General features: G+C 45.2%; 1 protein-coding gene across 4 annotated transcripts in view; it reads right to left on the bottom strand.

Moving 5' to 3' along the window:
• The window catches only part of SLC30A9 (solute carrier family 30 member 9), an 800,207-nt gene that overhangs the window by 638,559 nt on the left and 134,897 nt on the right, over positions 1 to 26,751 (bottom strand). For all 4 annotated transcript variants that reach the window (XR_014978192.1, XR_014978191.1, XM_085642175.1 and 1 more), the window contains exon 4: positions 20,189 to 20,288. Coding sequence is in view for 2 of the 4 variants with exons in the window: in XM_085642175.1 (XP_085498301.1) it covers positions 20,189 to 20,288 (100 nt within the window). In the remaining 2 variants the exon portion in view is untranslated. The remainder of the gene's footprint in view (positions 1 to 20,188; positions 20,289 to 26,751) is intronic.

The raw sequence follows: 26,751 nt of genomic DNA on the forward strand, positions 1-26,751 counted from the left end.
CCCAGGCTTGGCCTAACAATTTGACACAACTGGCTGATCACTCAGCTGGGGTAAGCTGGTGTAACCACCTCTTACTTAGGTGTAGTATACCTATACCTAACCTTAAATGGGACACATGATAACCTATAAGTCACTCCTATGGCAGGCCTTAACAATCCTGAAGGCAGAGTGCTTGGTTCCATGTGAGATGGTGCTCTGGCATGAGCTGAGCCTGTCTGCAGTGGTCGGAACAACGTCCTTCTACTGTTTCCAGATATCGTCATACCATATACTCTTAAGTGCATTATGAACCTCGCGGTTAAATGCTATCTTTGGTTTGGCTTTATCAAAACATGTCGAGTAAGGTGTCATACGAATTGGAATACTAACCCCTCGCCAATTCTGGCGACGGGGTTAGCATTCCACCCTTCTAGAGGGACACGACATGTACAGTACCTGAAACCCGGGTAAAATCAGACATAGCCTCAGCTCCACAAAATGGATGCTGCCACCACAGACACAAGTCTGCCCTCCTGCTGCTGGGAGTCCTTCCAGCTTGGGAGGTGTGGACAAAGGGTTTCCTGCCAGGGGAGGTGCGTGCACCACCCCAGACAGGATTTTGTGTATTGGTCAGGTAGGGCTGAATAGAAACCAGACATGCCTGTGGCTCACAAGGAGCCTCGGTGCATATGCCAGTTCAAACCGGTCCTGGGGCACACCAGTCCCGGGCCTGGGGCGAGCTGGACAAAGGATTGGGGGTGTAACCACCCCCTTCCTGGTCCCACCCTTAGGGAGGGACCTAGCAGGTAGTCCGGCCCCTAGAATCCAAATAAAGGTAGGAGCTGTGTCCTAAGACTTTAGACATCCTGGAATCAACTTGAAACTAAGAAGAAGACGGGAACTTCGACATTCTGCTGCACAGAAGACTGAAGGAAATCTCCCCTGTGGTCAGGGAGTGACCACCTTGCTAACGCAATCACCATCCAGCGAGTCAACGTCTGCTTTGCCGCCGCCTCCCGCCAGAGCCCGAGCCCAGAGACTGACAAGACCTGGACCTCCAGACCTCTCACCGCCCGATCCACAGTCCCTGAAAAGAGGAGACCCGTGGAGGCACCGAGACACGTGGAGCCAGCCATCTTGAAACGACCACGACAAGCTGACAAGTGCAACAACCGAGGCTCCCTCCAAGTTGTGCTTTGGGATCTGAGAAGCCCAACCCTCGAGCAGCATCTGCACCAAAGGTGAGCCCTCCAGCATCTCCACGATCTGCGTGGGGCCCTTCTGCATTTTGCCACTCGACGCGCCTAACCGGTTGCTGGCCCGTTGGCTAGTGGCCATCTTGGCGACGAACTTTACGAAATACACCGCTGGTCTGGTTGCTCCAGACTGGCCCTTGCTCCCCTCCAAAGGAGCAGTCCCTCTGACCTTGCTGGTCAGAACCATCAGCTTATTTCATCTCCTACAACAATTGCTTTTGCCAAGGCTTGTTTGCTTCGATCAAGTCGCCGACAGCGAGAGCCTGCGTGGAACAGCTCGTGAACCGACTCCTGGACGTCGTCGACCTTCAGGGACCACGTGGCTGCAGAGACAACCTGCACCTTTCTTCCTGTTTGCACCCGACATTGCCTGGTACCCACCTGGTGCCACGCTGGTCACTGGCTAGTGACTGTGAACACTGTCCCCTCTGCTTACAGGTCTTCAACATCTCCGATCCACCCTTGGATCCACTGCATCTCTCCCGGACCGACCGCCTGCAGCATCTTTGTCTTCAGGCTCCACGGAACAGATAGAAGAAACCCGACGCACTTCGAGGCCTATGCACCCGCTTCCTGTGGGTGAGGTAAAGCTGGCACTCCTGTGCCCAAGTGTAGTATTACATCTCTAGTGCCTGTGTTCCAAATCTTGAGTTCCTAGTCCATCCGGAAGATCCTCTTTGCAGTAACTTTGTACTTTTTACGCACCTATTGAAACCTATGGGAGCACGCGTGTGACTATTTGCTCTGCACACGCCACCCGTGGACCTCCTGGTCACTAACTGAAGTTAGCTCCTTGTAGGCCCAGCGATTCTAGAGGCCCTAGGCCTTTTCCCTTTTCTGTTCGTGGTACTTATACCACTATTTTAGTATATGGTTTGAGCGGCCACCAGGGCCTATCCATATAAAGTGCAACTTCTGTGTATTCTACTGTAATCTTGTTTGACGATTTGTGCTCCTGTGCTCATAAAGAGACTAGGGGTTACTTTGAGAAATAAATACATATATATTTTGAATATATATCTGTGTGGTGTCCTTTCATTGGTATAAAAGGGGGTTGCATTTGGTAAAACAGCTGGCTTAACACGCTTCACGAGTTTAGCCTCAAAGACTGCTTAGCCTACGCTACCACTAGGGCAGCTAGTCCGAAAAGGTTGACTTACAACCACACCATAAGGGTTGCTTGGCATGGTACAAGGTGGTCACTAGAACTAGTGAACAGCATATACCAGGCCAACTTCTCACAGCGCTGTCATCTCCATCAGATTTATGTGGAGTTGAGTCTCCGCTGGAGACCAGAGTCTTCTGATATCCTCCTCCCACAGATACCCGCCCCAGCCCAGGAGTGACACATCTATCACTACAGTCAGCTCTCGGTGGGAAAGAGCGAGAGGTCTGCAGCTGACCCCATCTTGGTTCATCATCCACCAGTCCAGGTTCTTTGCGCCCCCTAGACCCTCAGGTCACACTGCAGAGCCTGCATATGCCAACAGGCACATGTAAAGTAGCAAGATGCAGGAGGCCCAGCAGCTTCAGAATCAAACTCACCGAAATCATGGACAGAGGCTGAAACATCGTAATAAGGGTCCGAATATCCTGGACTCGCCGTACCTGAGGATAGGCCCAAAACTGCACTGTTTACAGAACAGCTCTGACGAAAGGGAGCATCTTTGGGGAAGTCTGGTGTGACTTTGGCCCATTTATAGTGAACCTCAGTGAATGCAGGATGTCCAAGGTAGTTTGGAGGAGGGAGACGACTGCCTGGGGTGAGCCTGACTGTAACAGCTAAACGTCGAGGTAGGGAGAAGACTGGAACACCTAAATTCCGCAGGTGAGCTGCAAAACCTCCATCACCTTGGTGAACATCCGAGGGGTGCTGGTATGGCCAAAAAGGAGCACAGCAAATTGAAAATGCTCGTGGCCCACCGTTAACCGCAGGTAATGCCTGTGGGCATGGAGGACAGGAATATTAAAGTAAGCGTCCTGCAAATCTAGTGCTACCATCCAGTCTCGAGAGTCGAGGACAGACAGAACTTGAGTTAATGTGACTATCTTAAATTTCTCCTTCTTCAGGAATAAATTGAGAGGGTGCAGTTCTAAAATAGGGGGGATACCTCTATCCTTCTGGGGCACCAGAAAGTAGCGGGAATAACAACTACGGCCTACTTCTGATATCAGCACTCTCTCGATGCCTCCTTTAGACAAAAGAACCTGAACTTCCTTGTATGATGACCTCCAACTACCACCATTTTAACCGACTTTAGTGTGTTATTGTACCCTAGCCTTAATGTAGGACGGCCCTACTTATGCCTACTTCTCTTCTGTCCTTTAATCTTGCTGCCTTTAGTGGGAGCTGTCTTGGAGTAGAACAGATTATGAGTTCTTACTATTGGCTTTAACATGGCTTCATATCTTCTTGTTCTTTGACTATTGGCTTTGGCATGGTCTCATGCCATCTTGCTTTCTGACTTTGCCTTGCTTCTGCGTGACTATTGGCTTTGACATGGCTTCATATCTTCTTGTTCTTTGACTATTGGCTTTGGCATGGTCTCATGCCATCTTGCTTTCTGATTTTGCCTTGCTCCTGCCTACACAGCAGTGCTTGCGACTCACATTCAAAGTCTTTTTCGCACCTCACTGACCAGACAGAACTGGAGCACCGGGAAAAGCACCGCAAGAATAGGCTCCAGGGAAGGTCATGGTCAGAACTGGATCCAGGGGCCCAATTAGCACAGATGGTGACCCATGCCAGTAGAATACCGGTGGGGACACCCGCTGAACCCATGGGGCCCAAAAGTGCTCCAGAGTCGTTGGTGTGCCCAAAAATGAGGTGTATGGCCTTAGAAAATTCACTGATTATGACGGGGGTCGCTCCAGCTCCAGGAAAATCAAGAAGTCACGGAGCAGACCCAGAGACAGGCTCTGCGTGGGATTAGGGACTAGAGTGACGGTGTTTCAGCGCCTCGTCCTTAGATTTGGTACAGTGAAGGGAAATCAAAGAACACTTGGACTTCTTGTGGGACTCACTTGGAGCACGTTGACGAGCGCCTGGAACGACTCCGTGAACGGGCCCAGGACAACTCTTTGACCGGGGACCTGGAGTTCAGTGAAGGCTACCAGCATCGGGTGACTAGGAGCTTCAAGAAACATTCCCTCAGCACCTTGGGGTTCATGGAGTGGCAGTCCTCACAAGTTAAGAGTCGTGGTCTGGCAGCAAGCACCAAATGCAAACCAGATGGGGCTCTGTCACATACATTTGTCTGTGACAGGAACCACAGGGCTTAAACTCCACCAGTTTTAGAGGGGACATACTGCAAACACTAAAAGACAAAGCCTTGAGAAAGGCTCAACGGAATGTCAAAAACATCAGTCAAAAAATAGCTGATCTCTCCGGATCTGCGCTGACTAGCACGGAAAGAAAAGGACTGATGTCTGCATTCTGGAATGGGTTCTACACAGGTACTGCACAAGTCACGTCTGGTGCAGACCACGAGCCGAATGACACTGTTATATAGCTATTAGGGTAATTCTCGACATTGCTAAGTTAGCATGAGCTCTGCTGCCATGATGCTGCTTTTGTGCACGTTACTTCATAACATTATTTTGCAAGACTCTGTTTGTGCCTTTCACATGAGAACCGTCTACTTTCTGCATTCTCTGCTATTCCTGGAGTTTAGTCTGTGAGCATGTGACTCACGACACTGTCCATCAACTGTTGTTTTTGCATTTGTCTCCCCGAGTGGGAAGGGTATGCCCAGACGTGGGTCCCGTGCTCTCCATGCCACTGGAATCAAGCTATCCTGGCTGAAGAGGGGTGAAATCCCGAAACCGGTCCTAGGATGCTTGTTTCCAGTCCAGGGAGGACCTGGCTTGGCAGTTCGGGCTGTACTGTTCCCATGAGGCACAGGGTCAAGACTGATTTGCATATGGCTGGGTTCAAACTGGAACGGCATGGCGAGCAAAAAAAACATGGATTTAGGCCCAGATCTCTGTACTGGGATGAATGTATGACATTTTTCTGCATTCTGTCCATCAACTGTTGTTTTTGCGTAAGCTTGCAAGTGGCACAATGCTTGGAGGCTGTGGCAGACGCAGACAAACAACGCAAACTGCCAAAGATTATTGCTAAAGCTTATAAAACTATAGGGCGCAATAGTCTGGGAGTCTAACTTTTTCTCAACCACAAATTCAAACTCAAACTCAAGGTCAACAAAAGGCCCAGACTGATAAAGATGGGTGCCCGTTCTTTCCTAAAATGAACTGGAGAAATAAAAAACGGGCAGAAACAGCAGAAGCAGTGTTCGCTTGCTGGTTCACCGACACCCGAGCATTCAGAGCGTACTTATGGCTTCCGCCGCTGCGTGAAAATTAAGACTCCTGATAGATTTCAAGTCCCTGATCTGCGCTCTCCTCGTACTTTACAGGACACAGCAGGCTCACAAGTCGGTGGTGGAGATCGCATGGATCGTGGCAAAGGTCCGACCACACAACAGGGACGAAATCTACCTCGACAGTTTGACATTAAAGTCAAACAAGAGAACCTGCCTCGTTTTAGACCACCGTTTCAGAAGAAGAAGATTGCTGCTTTAACAGCGAAGTATGCCTCAGACGGTGAGAACACGCCTTCTAGATTGGAATGGGCGGTGACTCTGCTCGAAAGCACAGCGGAAGCTACCATAGTGCGGGAGGCACTGCGTCCCTGTCTGGAGGCGACAGCAACTGAAACTTTTATTACAGTAGAGACAGCAGATACACAAGTTGCCCCCCTAGGATAGACTATATGACATTGTCTTCCAAATAGAAGGTGATATACAGCGTACAATCACAGCGTTTCTTTGGGAAAACCTGACCTCCTCTTATGACATTTTGTTGGCGGAGGTGGATTGGCCTGCAACATTTGTGCTGGCTGCTCCTAGCGGGGAGGACATGATACTTCCTAGTGTTTTGCGTTACGTCCCTGAGGAACATGCGACAGCTTTCGCAGCTGAGTGGGCTCTGGCCCTTCCCTGGCTGTGTACCGTAATCAAGTGGGCTGGGATAAAGATTCCCCAGCACATGAGATCCCACTACGGACTATGCCTCAGCCACAACCGCAATATCCAATCAAACGAGAAGCCAAGGCTCCTATTTGTGATATTCTGACTCAGTTGGAGTATCAAGGAGTGATTGAATCCTGGGGGCGTGGCTTGGCCGTCAATGGAGTCAGATGTGTAGCTGCGGAGTTCTGTCAATGGTTCCCTTCCCTGGCCACAATACTCCATCTATATCTGAGCTGAAGGGGTCGCTGCCAGCCGCGGCTTCTCCTGCGAAGGTCCTGATGCCCTGGTGAGTGGACAGAAGCAGTAAAACACCAGAACAGACCCCCCTGCCTCCATTACTGCTCAGAGCGGCCCCAGGACATTGAGCGCAACGAGGTACGTGGAGCCGTGGTTTGGCCCTGCCCCCTAGGCCCCGATATGCGCTGCGCCTCAGTTTTACCTCCCGGATCTCCCATTGCAGCGATAACCCTGGAATCACCCTGAACAACACAGAGAGGACGCGGTGGAGGTCCTGCTCAGCCCCGGACTGAACCCCAACGCCTTCTGAGCTACCGAGCATGGAGCACTGCTGCCGGCCATGACTCCCTACGCAAGGCTTGGGTCTAGCTCCGCCCACTGGGCCTAATCAAGTGAAGTGAAGCTGGGTCGGTGTAGAGCCGTGTACTGCTGCGTGGACTCTGCGATCGCCGGTGAGGCGCTGATGTGGGAACTAACAGTGGAGGGGCTGCCACAAGGGGATCGTTCTACCCCTCTCCATAGTTGCCGCGCGAGACAACAGAGGCATCAGACTCGCAGCGCGCCTGTGATCAGTGGCTGCCCTGCCCCCGAGCCTGGGTAGATGCATCGGAGCTCCCCTCGTCACGGCCACCCATTGAAGCTGAGGAGCAACGCTCTTATAAAGCAGCGCGAAGCTAATGCGCAATCTACCCGCATTGACACCTGTCACCATTCCCCTTGAACTAAACAGGGCGTGCGGAGTCCTCTCAGGAGACCTAGGGGGGCCCCACTTTGAGAAACTTGCCCTACTGGGTGCCTTGCTTTTAGGTATCATTCTGAGCTGGACTGATAAGGCTGCTGCTGTAACTATGGACTACTGCATGGTGGCACAGCACAACTTGCCACATCTGCCACACCCTGTATTCCAAGATAATACTACCGGGGGCAGCGAGGCCCACCTAGCTGCCTTCATAACAACGACTAGCAGCATAGCCACAAAGCAGCACAGACGAGGTACGCCTGCCCTTTTGAATTAACTCCGGGCTTTGCGGTGGTGGATGGTAGATGGGGATTTCGGGCACTGCTCCAGAGGCAGCGGAGTAGTGCTACGTCCACCATAGCGCTCGTTACCCGTCGCTTCATGTCGCGAGGGGGCCGAAAGAAGACTGGCACCGGGGGTGCGACGGACCTTCACCCACAGACCCGTGCGCAGGAGGACAAGATGGTGAAGGCGGAGACAGTAGAGCGGATGTCGCATAAGCTGGATGAGGTGCTGGCGGCAGTTAAGAAACTCGGAGAGACGATTAATCAAATCCGCACCTCTCTAGAAGGTAAAATCGACAAAGTGGCACTTGATCAAACACTGCTACATGCAGACCATCAGAAACTTGCAGACCGTACCGCTGCCGCTGAAGTGGAAATTACAGAGGTTTCACCACGAGTGTCTACGGCCAAAAAGAACATCCGCGATTTGCTCAACCGAGTAGAATTCCTGGAAGATAGAGCATAGAATGCCGAAGGCATGGCCCGCAGCAACAACGTACGCGTCGTGAGCCTTCCAGGGGGCGTGGAAGGGAAGAACGCAATAAACTATGCGAAAGATTGGATCTGATCGCTGCTGCCAGGAGAGGCCCTGTCCCCACACTTTGTAGTAGAAAGAGCGCACAGGGTACCTGCCAAACCCCCACCTCCGGGCTCGAACCCAAGATCGTTTTTAATACGTCTTTTAAACTACAGGGACAGAGTCGCTGTTCTTCAAGAGACTAGAAAATTGCAGGACAAAGTAATGATCTTCCCGGACTACACTTTTCAAGACCAGAAACAGCGCCACTCTTACTTAGCGGTGAAGAGACGCCTGTGACAATGTGATATTAAGTACTCGTCGTGGTTTCCTGCGAAATTGAGGGTTGTGGCAAATGGAAAGAACCATTTTTTTACTACACCGGAAGGCACAGAGGAATGGCTGGACTCTTTAAACTCAACACAAACTGGACACAGAGAGCAACCGCCAGAGACCACTCTACGGCGCCGCAGAGGGAGGCGGAGACGGTCGCAGTCTTCCACCCAACAGGTATCTGGCATGACGCCAGAACTGATACTGAGCAGACAAATCGAGGCGGTGCAGGCAGTGGTGAACATCAGCAGATCCCCGGAGGGGGAATCCGACTCAGACTCCGATCACCGAGGGCCGAACAGTGATAAGGAACTCTGACCCTTTCCCTGTTTCCCAAGGTTCCTGTGTACTGCCACATGTCACTCAGCAGACCTCCGATAACATTGCTTGAATGTGTGAATAATCATTGCTCACCTTTTCTCTCCTCCATACTCTGAGCGACGCACTGACCTTTTGGTCAAGCAAGTATAAAAAATACTCAGTATGCTGTATCCGCACTGTAACGACTACGCCTAATATTTATGCACTGGTCAGCATTGGGGGCTGGGTCCTGGGATTGTTGACACACTCATTCCGTCATCTTTGAAATATATTGGAATTATATGTATAATAAGCAGACAGCGGCCCCATCCAGAAAAGGGTCTGGCCGGGGACAGGCTCAGCTATGCATGACGGTCCCCTCCTCTATTTCCTTTTGGCTCCTAGGTTGCTGTGCACAATAGCCTCCCCCAGGCGTTAGCTGTGTGCTATTGCGTTTTCAAGTTTGGGCAACTGCCTGTTGCAAAATTGCTCTCATGGTATTTTTGATTGTGAGTTGTTTTTATGTATTTTCTGCCATCATTCTTAGACAAGGGTATGATTGTTGCACAGTCTGGCTCGCAAAGCAGCACACAATGCAATGGTCTATATACTCCCACCGCCACCCTCTCCCATCACTCGGCTGAATGAGCCTAGAGGCACCCGTGACACTCACTGGTTATGGCGCCCATTAAAACAGGCACATGGAATGTGCGAATCATCCACAGCCCGGAACGCCGCTATCTCATATACTCCTACCTGAAACGCCATCACATAAAAATAGCGCTTCTTCAGGAGACACATTTAGTTCAAACAGAAGTCACGCGACTCCACAGACGATGGAGGGGGCAACTATATGCGACAGAATTTTCTGCATACGCGCGGGGTGTCCTAGTGTGGGTGAGGCCGGGTACTCCATTTAAAGTGGTGGACACATTGGTGGACAGGGAGGGGGGGGGGCAGATATGTTATAGTTAAAGGGGTGCTTGATGGGAAGCCGGTAGTATTAGCATCACTCTATGCACCCAACACTAAGCAAGCAGCCTTCTTAGATCTTTTATAGCAAAAACTGTCCGTATGGCATGATCTCCCTATGATCCTGGTCGGAGACTATAATTGTGTACTGGACGTCTCCTTGGACCGGTCCTGCCCTCCCTTGCACCGCCACACACACAGCTGCAAAAGCGCTAGGGCACTGGGCACTACAGTGGCGCTTCTCCGATGTATGGCGATACAGAAACCCACTAGACAGGGTATATTCCTACTACTCCGGAGCCCATAGACTGCATGTGCGCCTGGACTGCTTCATGGTGTTAAATGACCTCCTACCATGCATTCCAGACTCCACCTACATGGGACGTACACACACTGATCATAACCCGCACATCATGGAGCTACAGTGGGAGGATGAGTTGCCACCAATCCCAATCTGGTGTCTTCAGCCAGATGTTCTTCTGGACGCGCCCTTTCGGGATATACTAGCTACTACTGTGGCACAATATTTTGAAGATAATGCAGGTACAGCCACGTCACCATTGGTGGAATGGGACGCACTTAAGGTGGTTATTAGGGGACGCATGCAGGTATGCGCACACAGCTGGAAAAGGAACTCTCCGCTTAAGAGCGCAAACTAGCCGCCACACAGCAGGCAGACATAGATGACACTCAGGGGCAGCTGGGCTCCCTCAAGGAGGAACATGCGCGACTGCTAGAGCGACTGAGATGCCTCAACTATGCTGCACATTCGGCGAGGACTCCCCATATGGGCAACAAAGCAGGCAAACTGCTCTCATGGCTCATCCGTCAGAATAAGCCTCGGTGAGGAAGAAGATGGGGGAAATTGCGTATACGCAGCAGGACATTCTCGGCGTGTTTGTGACACACTATCGGGATCTGTATAAATAGCGCGTACAAGTCACACTCCTGGAGATACAGACATATCTGGATGGTCTAGATCTGCTGCAGCCGACGCGCACACAAAGCGAAGAACTAAATGCCCCTCTCCACTCAGAGGAACTCCGAGACAGTATTTTTTCCCTGCCCAATGGGAAATCGCCAGGACCAGACGACCTGCCAACTGAATTTTACAAGGCATACACGCACATTTTAGTACCACAACTGCTAAAAGTGTACGAAACAGCGCTCGACGACTCTACCCTCACTGCTACGCAGAATGAGGCTTTGTTGGTCTCCCTCTTTAAACCTGATAAGAATCCCGACCTCTTAGGCTCCTATCGTCCACTAGCGCTCCTTAACACAGATTATAAAATGTTTGCATCACTATTAGCTAGGCCTCTCTCACCCCTCGTAAAAGCGTTGGTGCACCCCGATCAAAACAGTTTTGTTCCTGCTCGCTGCACTTCCCTAAATATACGCAGATCTTTTAGAGTGCAAAAGTACGCCACGCATGCCTGGCCTCCTTCGGGCTGCCTGGTACTAGATTTGGAGAAGGCCTTTGATTCATTGGAATGGCCTTATCTGGCGTCTGTGTTGGGTAAATACGAACTAGGGGAACACTACTTAAATATGGTTTGTTTATTGTACCAACGGCCCACTGTCCGGGTTCGTACAGGCAAGTTAATATCAGATTGCATTCGAGTGAGACGAGGGACATGTTAAGGATGCCCACTATCTCAGTTATTGTTCTCCCTAGCTATGGAGCCTTTAGCAATGTTGCTCCGGAGAGATGGCGAAGAGCGGGGGATACGGTTGGGAGATGAGCAACATGCCGTTTCCCTGTACGCGGATGATCTGTTGTTGTATCTTCGTGATATTACTGCAATCCCGACGTCCATTGCAGATATACTTAAGTCCTTTGAGGAGAAGCCAGGACTCTGGTATAATTGGGCCAAATCGAGGATCTATTCATTCAGCGCTAATACACTAGAGGTAGATGTATCCCTAAATGGCACACCCCTCACATGGTGCCCCACCACATTCCGATATCTTGGCGTTTTTATGTATCGCTCACCTGACGACTTAATGGAAGGTAAGTTGACGAGAGCAATATCAGCCATACGTGCTCAAACGCAATTCTGGACGACGCTTCCGCTGAATGTAATTGTCCGCATCACCTTGCTGAAAATGATTGTACTCCCCAAACTGCTCTATTATTTTTCAAATCTCCCACTTTATATCCCACCAAAGACATTCCGAGACCTGGAGAGACTATCCCGGGACTTAATATGGAATAAAGGAAGGCCGCATATTGCTTTGTGGAAGTTGTATGCTCCCACTAGCCAGGGCGGGCTGTCGGTCCCTAATATGGAACTGTACTATTTACCTGCCCAGCTCCAATGGGCGACGAACTGGTTGAATGACAAGTGCCTGGAAGACACAGCGACCATGCACCAGTCCTGGACCCATTCCCAAGTTTGTCACTTGTTCCATCCCATCGCCAAACTCCCACGGCCACCACAGATACACTTGAGATTAGCCCATAAATGCTATAAAATAAGTTTATATCTCACCCGCAAGACACTTCCATACGCTCCGATTCTATCATTGATGGAGACACCAAGGGGTAGGCTGGGTACCCCAGAGGCGGCCCTAACGGCCAGGCATGCGGCAGAGCCAGACACATTGGGTGACATATAGGGATGGCGCATTATTACCATTTGAGACACTAGTCAAAGACAATGAATTGCCAGCGGGCCAATTTCTGTTACACACTTCCCTCCTGAAGGCTCTGTCAACTGCCTGGGGAGATCTGGCAATTGAGCTACCGACACATCTGTTAGTACAATATTTACATGTCATGGGAGCGAGGTCACGTGGTGCATTGGCTGGTGGAGGCACTACTCACACACACGCTGAGGCCATAGAAGCTGTCCTGGACAGACAAGGATTGTGATGCCATATTAGCGGGCGCTAGGAACATACCCAAGAACTCTAGGTTCAAGCTTATTCAAACATATATTATACAAAGGTCATATCTCTCGCCGGACATGATAAATAGATACTTCCACATCGCCACTTCTGCATGTCCACGCTGTCAGCATATTGATGCAGACCTGCTTCATATGCTGTGGACTTGCGCATCCCTTCAGCATTATTGGCAAGTAGTAGTCACAATCCTAGCTTCATGCACAAATACGGCGATGCCGTTGTCATGTGAAGTCTGCCTTCTATGGCTTTATACCAGATCCCCAAAAAATAAAGTCACCTCGAAGTTCCGTGACCTGGGTCTCATTACTGCAAAACGTCTCATAACTAAAAAATGGAAAAATACAGTCCCACCGGAAATACTTAGTTGGAAGCGCTCACTCATAAAATGGGCAGAGGCTGAAAGTACGGCACTACATAGAGAGGAGACAGCAGGGCTTCGTAAGTTTCCCATTGCACAAGGGGAGTTGACATCCCTCAGAGTCTGCAGAATGGATAAATGTTGTGCCCCCGGGTCTGTCATGAATAGCCACCTACACCTCATCCGCCCTCAGACACAAAGGTCCTCTTTGCTGGCAAATTATCATGCCCCGTTATGTACAACATTTCAACTATCCACCAGATATGTAGCTACGTGGAAATGTACCGATAATACATCTTCATACTCAATCATCCACAATGGATATTGTTTGTATTTAATGGATGGCGGATGTTCTTTATATGTTTTAAGTTTGTTTAATTTGAACATTTTGGAAAATGAGATTTATTGGTACTCACTGGGGATCATTATTTGCGCCCTATCATTCAAGTCCTTTCTCCTACTAAGCAGTGAATAGATGATAAGGCCCGACTGGCAAAGATTTGTATGTATATGGTATACACACGCAAGATCCTGTCATGACTGCTCAGATAAGATGTGTTAAGAGTAAGAAGTGGATAGCAATGACACCAATTTACAAACTATGATGTAGCTTAACTGTGGGCAATGGCACGCAGAGGCACTAGCACATATGCTCACGTACGATATAAATGTCTGTAATGGTGAATGGCACATTTGTGTTGATTATATATTGCTGTGATAGATAAAGCTATTCTGCACATGGGATTTGTATTTCTGACATCAACATCCAAATATTTTTGTACGGATTCGTGATGATAGTCATGTTAAAAAGTAAAATACCAATAAAGATGTTTAAACAAACAAAAAAAAAGGAGTGACTGAATCCTGCGTATCACCAATGAATAATCCTATTTTTCCGGTATTAAAACCTGACTGATTGTATCGCAATGTCTTAGATTATCGAAATTTGAAGAGTCATTGTCGTACATTTGCGGTACAAAATACACACAGCTCTGTGTTCACGAACACACTAATTTGCAAAAAAAATACAAAACTACACTGGACATATTCAATGGTTTCTATAGTCACAACTTGGCTTTTGAAAGCAGTGACTGGATAGCATTTACTGCCGTCGGTAATCAGAAAAAATGTACATGTTTGCCTATGGGGTACAAGAATAGCCCCGGGGCTTTTGCTGCACGTGTTGTGTCCTTGTTAGACCGCATAGCCTCATATCCGTTCTCGTACGTTGATGATATTTATCTGACGGACGATGATCTGATGCCACATCTTGACCGAGTCGACTGCATTGTTTTGTCGTTTGCCGACTATGGATACAAATTCAATTTTGCAAAATCACACATCGATCATTATGCGGTGCTCTTTTTGGGCTACAAGCTCAACAATGAAGGTCGGGGTTGGCCCCCCACTTTCTGGACAAATGCGCACAATTGAGACCTCCTTCCACACTGAAAAAACTTCAGTCTTTGTTGGAATTTTTGAATTTTGGGATGAAATACATTCCTGATTATGCCCAGCGTATCAAACCGCTATATGCGTTGATACAAGCAACCTTTTCTTCGTCCAGCTGGCTTACGGAACATACCTCAATTCTGCAATCTTTGCAATCAGATTTGCTTGCAACTCGGCTGAAATGCGTTTTTCAAATATCTAGAAAGTTTTCACAGCGGTCCAAATGGCGATTCTGAAAGAACGCTCGCTGGCGCAGGGAAAATGCATTCTTATGGTCACGCCTCTCCCAGCGGTGACTAAGGCAAGTGTACCAAACTCTAAAGCATTACATCCCCGTTGGATACAATGGGCTACTTTGACATCGGCTGATGTCACATTTATTTGTTATTCTGCTCTTCACACTCAGGAGTATTTACAGTATGAACATGTTCATCCACCTCCACTGTCGTTGCTTTCTTTAGATGAGTATAAATGTATTATCTACACCAATGGCTCGGCTCAACTGGCCATCAGTTTTAAGTATGGTTATTCATCAGCATGCGCTATTGTGGCTGGTACGATGGTCAATGTTGAATTCAAGTCTTCGATAGTGCATACGCAGGAGCTTGGGGACTATACAGGACAATTGGCAGAGCTGCGTGCTCTTGCTCTTGAGTTTGCTGATCCTAATGTGAATACTCCTACTGTGTTCAGTCTTTTACTGACAACTTGTTCTTTTGGTCACAAAATGACTATAGAGACTCTAAGGGCATCGCAATAAAGCATAAATTGCTTTGGGTTCGAGTGGCCGAACTTAAAAAACGTCTCTCACTCACACAGGCTATCCATACTCTCGGCCATCAGCGTATGGGAGCACATACTCTTGGTAATTCTTGGGTTGATGAAGCGGCCAAGTCTGCAGTAGCCACGTGTTCCGTTGTAGCAGTTACAAGATCCATGACTAAGATTGATAATGAAATTTTGGCAGCTAAAGCTGCTACAAAGGATGGAACTGCTCCTCCGCAGGGTTTCCCTTCGAAGTATTCTTATCATTTATCTCTCGAACAAGTTCCTTATATTACTATTCCAACTGTTGGGGATCGGCTGATTCCAACATGGACGCAGACCTGCTTTGATCACTGCCGCACACGAAGGCATGGCTTCTGCACATGCCAGAGTGTCTGCGACAGTTTCTATTTTACAGCAGCATTACTGGTGGCGTGGTTTATATAAACAGACCCGTAATTATGTACTTTCATGTGACATTTGTCAGCAAATTAAGCCTTCTACGGTCTCACGCCCACCACAAACACAGCTATGTATTCTCAAACCTCAACTATGTTTCTACAGGAACGTCATGAACATGAGGACAAGATCCGCAACCTCCCCAAATCACCCACTGTACCCAACAGAGTCAAAGTGCAATGGTAATCAGGGGAAGAAGGGAAACAAAACAAGTAGAGGTAGGAGTCCCACGTCGAACCCCAGGCTGAAGCAGAACCAGGCAGGGACTACGTCTAAAAGCTGTAGATAAGGATACAAATAGAAAACAGGCAAGTGTATTGAATAGTCACCTATCTATACCTATTCTCTCTTACATGTTATTTCCTACCTTAAAATGTCCCTTCTTCTAAGAAGTTCATGTAGCTGGCCTTAACAGGCATAATCTAAGTCTATGGAAAAAACAAGGAACTTTTCAGAAAACAAAAAAGACTAAATAAATTTAGAAAGACAGTAAGCACAACACTGCTATTACACCCACCTAATTATAAGTCTTCTGTATGCATAATAAGGTTCCAAAGAAAAGTTCACTACTAGAGAAACTAAATGCTACCTTAATTCAGGCAAATAACTACGGTCCCTTTTTGTCTTCGTTATAGATGTCCATGCGAAACTGAAGGAGCGGAAATTCAAAAACAACTGGAGCACTAGATCCGAAGGTATTCTGTGGGTGCAGGTATGCCCAGGACATCACAACTTTACTTTGTTGATCCTACAGCATAAAGTGTACAGAAGAAAGCATCCTCTGGGTTGCATAGGAACAAACAAGCTGTGAGATTACCATTAAAGTAGGAACTCATTGGAATAAACTAATTTCAAAATCATGCAACACAATTCAAATTGATCCATCTAGAATTAGTAGTGCTAGAGGTGGATGACGCAGGGAAAGTGCTTTCAGTGAATGGCCTTAAAAAACATGACACTGAATAATCTCAAAATTCCCCAATCCCCAGGGTAAAACATATGAACATAGAGCAAGACATACACAATATCTATAAAATCAGAAACATGCAACGTGTCTCAAGTGGAGACTGTTCTATAGGTCCATATTCTTTGGAACTTAGAATTACCAAAATCACAACTCTAAATTTTAGGAGTGCTGGAGAGATGGCTCTAGTTACCAATTTGTGGGTAGAGAGCTCACATCTTTCTGCAACAAGAATAGCAAGGTTTCTTGCAAGTCTGAAAGAATATGAATCAAGAGTGCAAAAATTCAAGAGTGACGGCGTGAATCAGTTATTAACTTCACATGTAAAACTATATAAAGCCGTTTCTGTAGCTACTATTGTTAGATGGGTAAAGGAGGTCATGAAGGAGTCTGTTGTGGACACTGATACATTTAAACCTAATTCTGTGAGAGGAGCGTTGGTCTCACAGGTTTTACTGCAGGTGCATAGTGGTAGGAAGTGCCGAAAGCAGCAGACTGGTCAAATGTGGAAGTATTCAGGAAATTCCATTTTAAACCTGTTGAATACGTTTTGAGTTTCGCTTTTAGAGGCTTTGAACATGCAGAATACTAGCCTCCTGTCTTGCCTTAAAAACCAGATTCTCAAACCATTAGTGGATAGAAAATCATGATTTTACTAAAAACAAGGAGGCTACCATTGTTCCTGTTACCCTTCCTAGACGTATACAGAAGTGAATGGGAGGGAAATAGGAATGAATTTGGGTTTAAGATGAAAGAAGTTGCATTGTGCAAATAAATAGAATTCTAATTGATGTTGGAAAAGAAATGTTCCCATGGAATTTTGAGATTGTATATATTTTTTTCAGATAACTTTTCTCCATAGATGTGTTACTGGTTTTGTTTTTTGCAGATACGTTAAAGAACAGCTTTGGACACATCAGAAGTAGAGGCGGACTGGATGAACGGAGAGCAGTGCCAAAAGACAGAGAAGATGGAATGTTGTTGTGTTTTATAGACTGAATGTTCTGGTTTTCTTTATGAGTAATACTAAACCAGCGGGATAACTACAATAATATTACAAAGCCAGAGAGGATCCCAGGTCCTTGGAAGACAAGGGTAAACCCACTGCCCCCGTACTGGGGTTCAAACACACCGCATGAAAATTTGCTCAAGTAGGATCTTTATCAATACGAAAAATGAAGCTACCAAAGTGAAGCAATAAAATAAATAATATTAGAGACTCGTCCCCTTTCTCCCTACTCCCCTTCCCTTTCAAGTACTTATAAACCAATTTAATGATAAGACAACCAGGGAAAATGATTGCATATGATTCATCACCTTTAACGGATATACATCCATTAGAGTTGTTAATAGTGATTTTGTGATCACAGTTCCATCACACTTACCATTGCAAATGCATTTTTTGCTTTGCTAAGATCATTTGTGCCGTTTGATGAATATACATGGAATTTTGCACTCCATAGTATAACTGTCTATGTTTTGTGCGGATGCATGTTGGGAGTTGGTGGGTGGTTGGGATGGGGATGAACGAAATGGACCCTCAAAAAGATGACTTTAATATTAAAGCTCTTTTAGGCCACTGGCATCAAATTGTGCTTTCTTCTGAAGTGCTTTTGGCTGGTTAATTAAGAGAAATGACACATGAACATTAAAACACAAAGGCCCAGATGTACGACCATTCCGTTTTGCGAGTCACAAACTACAATTTTTTGTTTGCGACTCGCAATTACCGACTTGCAAAACCGAATGTTCTAATGTGTTTGACACATTTAGCGATTCCCAATGGTGACGCAAATGACCTACCTCATCAATATTTCTGAGGCAGGTCGCAATTTGCGACCCATTGGTAATGGGCTACAATCACAGGGATGGTTACCTGCTGGAGACAGCAGACCACCATGTTGGTGTTTGCTTTTCAAATAAAGCAACTTTTTTTTTCTCAAATGCAGCCCATTTTCCTTAAAGGAAAACCAGATGTGTTTAAATGAAAAAAATAAAAAGTTTTTTTTATTTTTTTACGGGCAAGCAGCGGTCCCTGAGACTACTACCTGCTCTTGAAAAATATTTCCGCACACATTCACAAAAGGGAAGTGGTCCCTGAGGACCTCTTCCCATCTGCGACTGACTTACCATCTACTTGAAGTAGATGGTAAACTGCGATTGTTTTGCAACAGCATTTGAGGTCACAAAACAATCGTACATCCTCCTGTGAGTCCCTATTAGGAAGGGACACCCTTTGCACGCCCCTAATAGCGACTCGCAAACCCTATTTTGTGAGTCAGTAATAGGTTACCGACTTGCAAAATGGGGTTTGTACATCTGTGCCAAAAAGTTCTATAAGAAAAGTTTAGTGTACAAAAAAAAAGCTTTTACATTTCAAACAGCCTTTGCCTCATAGATGTCTAAGTCTTAGTCAGAAAGTCACTGTGACTGCATGGAACTATGTGAAAAGTAAAAGAAATTATGTGGCACTGGTTATAAAAATGATCCATGTTATCTTTAAGAATACTTAATATTCATCGATGGTTAAAGGGAGAATCCTAGCCGATAAAGAGAATGCCATTAACCAAAAATGTTTAGCATTAATTTACCTTTGGTTATGGTACTTATCAAAGACACCATCAATGATTCTCCATTGCTTTGTACCATATGTTGAGTAAAAACAATATCTAGTCATCAATGGGAATTGGAAGACGAAGTATCTTCATGTGGTTGTCCACTGATGAGGCTGCTAAAGGTTGTATCATAGTTAACTTCGTGCAAAGAACTGTCTGCACTGCGGACTCCAAGAACGATGCAGTAGTTTTACCTTCTCAAAGAGCTACAAATGTAAACTGCCAGGCACCGTCCATGTGCCGCAGTGATTCACTTTTTACCGTCCATGCTATTCAGATAATGGCAAGACGTTATGTTCAGCAATCTCTCCTTTTGGGGTGAGTAAATCATACCTCTAAGACCACAGCAGTTAGCAACCTGTTAATTCCTACAAAAAATATCACCTATTACTTCCCACAAAGCAAGGAATAACCATGGCGATTTCTGGGCTAGAGAAGTAGGAATCTGTTATCTTCTCATCCTAGAGTAGAGGAGGGAGGACTGGGGCATCTTGTAAATGGGTCACAGTGGAATGGATAATAAGAGTGGAAGAAGCGAGACCATTCACCCACTCATCAACCCTACTCCTCTAAACACCCACCCATCTATGTACGTGCTATTCACACACCGTTGTTTGCAACAATACTTCCACGTATATCTTCCAAGTGAGTGTTATAACTGTTGCCTGTTGGTCCATGTGTATCTGTATGTATATTGGTTTGCGAGCATGGACACTGGCATGGGTGATATGGGTGATTGTCTGATCGACTTTGTTAATTTTTGTTAAAACAGCATCCCACTAAAAATAGATATTCTATTGGTGTACCACTGGAAAGAAATTCATGGGAAATATTTGCAATTATTTCGCAACACAAAAGTAATTTTGCTCTTTCAATTAAAAATACAGAATTAATGTAATAGGTGGAACCAACAAATATAAACAAGTGTCGAAAAACGTCATTGGTATTGGTTTATTTTTAGCTGCAAATGTATTAAGCGAGTCCCACAATTTGAAGTTAATATGCCTACCTGGCTTTAAGGCAGAACTCATTCATTGCTCTCACTCCAGTGATAAAGTTGTTCTTCGTGTACTTAGCACCATAGTCCCTCTTCTTCAAGACTGCTTTAACTAAACATTTTCAAGTAACAGAGGACAGTTAGTGTAAAACGTAACAAAGCAGTAATCATTCAAACACTATAAAAGTTGGTAATGTGAACATAAAGAAATTGAAAAAAGCAACGAGGTACCATGAATTACCACTTCCAGTCAAAATGGATGCTTTCGGTACCAAATGCAAAAACTGAGCTGTATTTGTCCACCCTTCACCAACCTGGGGCTTTAAGCACAATTATTGAAATTACGTGGTCTCCGCTGTGGGAAACAGTCGGAACACTGCAGCCTCAGGCATGTGTGTCCCGACATCGCAAACATAACCACGCTTGCCTCAACCAAGCATATGCCTTAATCACGCATAGGCGTGGTTAAGGCATATGCGCGGTCCATTAGCTGGCTGGCTGAAGCAGGAAGAGGAAGGTATGGATGAGGTGTGATGCGGTGAAGTAAGTTGGGTTTTGGGGGTTAGCTTGTATGGGTTGTGGGTAGTTTTCAGGGTTGGGGTGGTTTTCAGGGCTGAGGGGGGTCGGGAGTTTTAGGCTCAGGTCAAGGGATAGGAAAGGGGCAGTTTTCAGACCGAGGGGGTAGGTGGGCTGGGGCGGGGGGAGGTGGGGTAGATTTCAGGGGGTGGGCTGGTACTAGCGACACTAAAATATTAGATTGTTTTTTACTATATTATACTAAATTATATTCTTCAGAATTCTCTCCTACAACTGATCAATTAGACACTTTTTTTCACTCTATCCCCCAATCTTCGGATCGTACATCTGACTTTTCTATCTTAGATACTGAGATAACAGAAAAAGAACTTAAACATGCACTATCTCAACTTCCTAAAGATAAGGCTCCTTGTCCCGATGGGTTTTCTGTCCAATTTTTGCACATTTCTCCCATCTTTTGCTTCCAAAACTTTTACTTTTAATTTCCACTTTATCACACAACAATGTGCACAGGGAACTTTTTCTCAAGCTATGCTTTGCTTACTTCCCAAGAAGGGTAAAGATCTATCACAGTGCGGGAATAATAGGTCTATTTCTCTTATTAACACGGACTGCAATATATTCGCTAAGGCTCTCGCTTTACTTATTACGGAGGTTGTTCCAGACTTGATTGACATTCACCAATCAGTATTTGTCAAGGGTCTCTGATAATTCCAGAACTTTTCTCAATATAATCCATATGGCGTCCAAATCTGATATACCATATGCTGCTATAACTCTAGATGCTGAAAAAGCCTTTGATCAAGTCAGTTGGGATTACATGTTTAGCACCTTGAAATGGTATGGGTTTGGTTCTCGTATTATTAGTTACATTTATCTTTAATACACTCAACCCTCTACTTCTATTTTGGTTAATGGCAAACAGTCCTCTTATTTTCCCCTTTATCAAGGAACCTGACAATAATAATAATATCCACATTTGTAAAGCGCAAACAATCACCCGTAAGGGTCTCTAGGCGCTGGGGGACGTCGGGAAGATTAAGCAAGCTATTGCCCAGAGTCACATGGTGCTGGGCTGATCTGCCACTGGCGCCGGGGATTGAACCGTGATCCCCAGATTCCGGGATCAGTCGCCCTGGTCTCAGCGCCACACCTCTTCCTTGCCCTTTATCCCTCCTTTTAATTTTAGCCTTAGAACCTTTTCTAGAGAAAATTTGCAGGTTGCCTGCCTTTTCTGGATTTAAATACAAACAAATTGAAGTGAAATTCACCTCTTATGCAGATGATATTTTACTTTATGTGTCCAACCAACAAACCACGTTTACAGCCTTCTTTTCTCTTTTGGACAAGTATTCTTTAGTCTCAGGATATAAACGTAATATAGAGAAGTCAGAGGTATTGCCATTAAATAAGTATTGTCATCCTGCCATGTTTCATAATACAGGGTTAGTCTGGAATTCTAAGCCCATTAAATGTCTAGGCATTCTTTACTCTAATACTTTAAAAGATTCGATCCAATTTAATTTAGATCAGATTAAGGAAAGAAAATCTAATATGTCCCTTAATGGTCTCCTCCTAATCTGTCTTGGTGGGGGAGATTAGCCACTATTAAAATGATGATGTTACAAATCAACTTTTACCTGTCTATGCTCCCGGTCAAGCTCCCTCTTAGTTTTATTAAGTCTATTAATCATTTACTTATATCTTTTTTATGGAACAAACACAAACCTAGAATCTCTTTGTTAAGGCTCCAACAGCCTAAGAATAATGGAGGGGTTAATTTTCCCCATCTACAACATTATCATTCTGCTTTCTCTCTTAAGCAAGTTTGGAGCTCTCCCTCTTCTCATTCTTCAGATGATCCTACAGTCTGGGGTCGCCTAGAACGAACCCAAACTCTCCCGTCCTCATTTGACGAGTCGGTTCACATTTCTCAAGCCCCTAGAGCTTTTTTTTTTATACACCTTTATATTTGAATTTCTTTTCCATTGTCACTTCCCTATTGCACCAATCTAATTCTCCACTTAAATTTTTTTTTGCACCAATCTATTACCCCACTTAAAATATTTTTACAAACTCCATTATGATATATTAAACAGATTAAATTAAACAATCAAGCTCTTTTTCGGAGGTAATGAATCGATAAAGGAATAATAGTCATTGACCATATTATTTCCAACAATTCTGTGCTAAAATTTAAAGACATTCAATCTAAATACGGTGTTTGAGCCAATTATGCGGCCCAGGTTTTTTGCATGTCTCTTCCACATCATCTCATCTTTCTCCTACTTCTACTTCCTTTGACTTCTCCACACACGTTACGGTGTCCTATATGTATAAACGTCTATGTCTCCCTCAGGATACCAGACTTCAATCCAAAACGGAAATACAATGGGAGCTTGACTTCCATCAAGAATTTTCCCAACGCACCTGGGATACAATTTGGGCCAAGATACACACTACTTCCCGTTTTCCTGCTACTACTCAAAGTTTATTTTTCTTCTACATTAGTGGTATTATACTCCAACACATCTTTATAGGTGTCACCTCATTACACACACTAATTGCTGGTCTTGTGCCCAAGAGAATAGCGATTTCCTTCACATGTTTTTCGAGTGTCCGATTTAAAAGCTTTTGGTCTCTCATTTTGGATAGAATTAATACCATTTTATCTACAAACATTACATTTAATAGTGTACATCTTTTTTGGATGGTTCTTCCCCCCTCTGGCATTCTCAAAAGACAACTGGGAAATTCACTGGTCTATTGTTAGCTTTGGCCTTACAAGTTATTACGTCCAATTGGAAGGATACTTCAACAATTACTTTCATTGCCTGGTGGAATTTATGTCACCACCATACGTTAGAGCTTATGCCACTACACTTCCCCTCCTGATTAAAAAAAGATTTGATTTTGGCTTCCATTTACAACTTACTTATTTAAAACTGCTACCTCTTCCAAACCTGTTAGCATCGCCAAGGTTCCTCCATGAGGTAATTATCATTATATTTGAAAGCTTAGATACTAAAGAGATGATTGTAATGATATGTTATCATATATATTATGATCGATTTCTGCTTTTCCTTCTTTTTTCTTTCTCTTCTTCTCTTTCTTCTTTCCCTCTACCTCCTCTTCACTTTTAAGAAACTAAAATGGTTCTGCACACTATCTATAATATTTTGTTTATGTTTGATGTTTTACTGTTCTAGATCTGATCCACTCACAATACTTTGGCGAGGTAGATCATTATATTCTTGTATGGTTGTATAATTCTCCTACATCTTAGTACTTGACAGTTGATTTCTCGTTTCAAAGAAACCCCACAACGTTTTGGTTATCTTCCAACTGAGACATCCTCTATGATTCTGTGGCAGTAAACTAGAGGCAGACAATAATATAATCCCTTGGAGGCAAACTAAATGTGAAAAGATTGGGAAGAAAAGGTGTATCACGACTTTATAGATCACTTGTGGCTAATGCGCCTGCTCCCTTACTGAGGGTGAGACATACCTGGGAACTCTGGGACGGCCTGAAGATGAAGAGTGGATAAAGGCTAAGAAGGCACCAAGGACCCAGGCAATATCTTTACATCTGCACCTTCCACAATTCAAACATCTTCATAGATACTACTACAGTACAACAGCTTTGTTGCATGGAAATCACAAGACCCAAGCTGCATTAGATGCCCTGATGGGCATCTCTCCGCATGATCTGGCGCTGCTTGTGGCAGATGGATACTAGCGCAACATATGCACTTTCTTGGGTAAGTTAGTGGGAATTGAGGTAGGTAGAGCTAGGCCCTAAAATGTTACTACTGGGGAACCTGGAGGGAAAGGGTGGATCATGCCATGCACAATCCTTCATTGCTATAGGCTTGATTGATGATTGATTTGAAGAGACGTAGATGCCCCCAACCCGGGTGAGTGGACTAGGGGCATGGACTTCTGTGCGGAAAGGGAAGAACTGGTAGGAAAGGCATGAGGCTTTAAAAAAACATGCTAAAATATGGAGTTAGTAAGGCGAATGCTCACAAATATAGACATGACGATATTACATCCTCTTTTATTGGAATTTAAGTTCTATTTCCCATCCACTCTGTCTTACGGAATTAAGATCTGGAAAATCTGGTGTCACTGAAAGTGCTGTGATTCTCAATACACTGTATGCAAAGGTTTTGTATTGTGTTCAAATGCCCAATAGAAAGAATTATATTTTAAAAAAATAAGATCTTAGCAAATATTTTAGGAAGCAGAGTATGAATGGTCATTCCTTGTCTAATCCTAAAGTCCCAAGTGGAATTAATTTGTGGTAGATCCTCCAGACACTACCTTCGCAAACTCTCTCACCTACTATGGATCTCAAGGGACTCCTCTGAACTGACGGTAGAGCTTTCCTATTTGGAGAAAGCCTTTGATCAAGTGGAGGGGGAGCTACCTTTTTTGAGTCCCTTAAAGGCTCAAATTAGGTGAAAATTGTATTTCCAAGTATTCTAGCAGAGGATCTGTCGAAACTGCAGAAATTAGAACATTCTCGAGCTTTCAAGGGTGGGAGGACTATGGCTCAAGCACTACGAAACAAAAGCACTTATAATATTAGATAGCGTTATCCTTGCATACACTCACTCAATTCTCTAGAATATAGTCTAACATTACACCACTTGTAATAACAACAGACACAACAAGTAAGGTAAATGACAACTGTCTCGTCACTTGGTTCACTGATGGCATCCTCTTCAGAGCCGTGTGGGTGGGGAAGGGGCGCAATTAACGTTTCAAATTCATATTTAGAAATACACCTATTGTAAAAGGTCACTCAGTGCGGTGAAACAATCCAATGTGCTGAATGAAGTGACAAGCACCCGCGGGTAAAACATTTGAGGTTTTATTATATTGTTACATGACAATCTACATGTCCTATGTTGCTGGTAAGGCCTACTGAGGCGGACAGATAAGCTTTACGCATTAATCTGCTGGCTCGCCCAGCTCCAGGTGCTGTAGATCAAAAAGGCAATGCTTTTGTTGGGCAATCTCTGTTACTGACAGTGTGGGCTCCACGGCAGGTCAGGACTGAGATTCGCGGAGAGAGCTGTTAGAAATGGCTGCCCAGCTAAAAAAACAGAGAAACAAGCATTAAAAATGCAATAGGTCTCGCCTTTTATTAAGTTAAAGCCATTTGCTTTGCTATACAATACCATTAGCAAAGCAAATGGCTTTAACTTAATCAAAGGCAAGACCTATTGCATTTTCAATACTTGTTTGAAGATTGCAGAAACCCTAAATGTGGAAGCGATGGAGGATGTGGGGGATGTGGTATGCATACAATAAGGTGAAGAGATGAGTAGTGTCAGAAGGGGTTGATTTGGGTGTGCGGTGTTACTGGGAGGCATGCAACAAATAATCTTGACACCTCTAGTATTTGCGATGTCCGCACCTACCCTTCACGATCTTCCTTAATGTGTCGTGATGCAGATCCTGCAAATATCTAGCCATTGCCTCTACCTCAGCCATTGCCTCTACCTTTAAAAACACGTCAGCTAAAAATCCGTACTTAGCTTAGTGTGTCGCCCGACTTGTATTTTGCGGTTTCATTGCATCCAGATATATGATACAACCAAAAAAAATCATACCTACAACAAGTCAGGGCTATTGGCTTGGTCAATGGTTGTTAGTTGTATAAGATAAGTAAGCAGCAACTATGGCTTGTATACAATATTGAAAACTCTTCCACTTAAAGCCCTGGTGACACCACGACAATGTTGCTGCTATTGAGTTTCAAAAACAGAAGGGAAATCCAGAGAGAAAATGACTCTTTAAAGGATTTCCCTTCACTGGCATGACGGCATGCTGTAACTTCTCCACTGGTGAGAAGTGAGCAGTGTGAGCAGTGCTAATGATGTGCTTGCTGTCTGCAGTCCGAAAAAAACAGACCGCCCATGCCAGGGAACAAAACAGAGCCCGATAGACCCCTTGTTTCAAAGCCAGCCTTAAAAAACTGCCAGTGCTCAGCACCGGTGAGACCCGGCCCACTTAAAGCCCTGG

The sequence above is a fragment of the Triturus cristatus genome, chromosome 2_2, assembly GCF_964204655.1.
Source record: "Triturus cristatus chromosome 2_2, aTriCri1.1, whole genome shotgun sequence".
Lineage (NCBI taxonomy): Eukaryota > Metazoa > Chordata > Amphibia > Caudata > Salamandridae > Triturus > Triturus cristatus.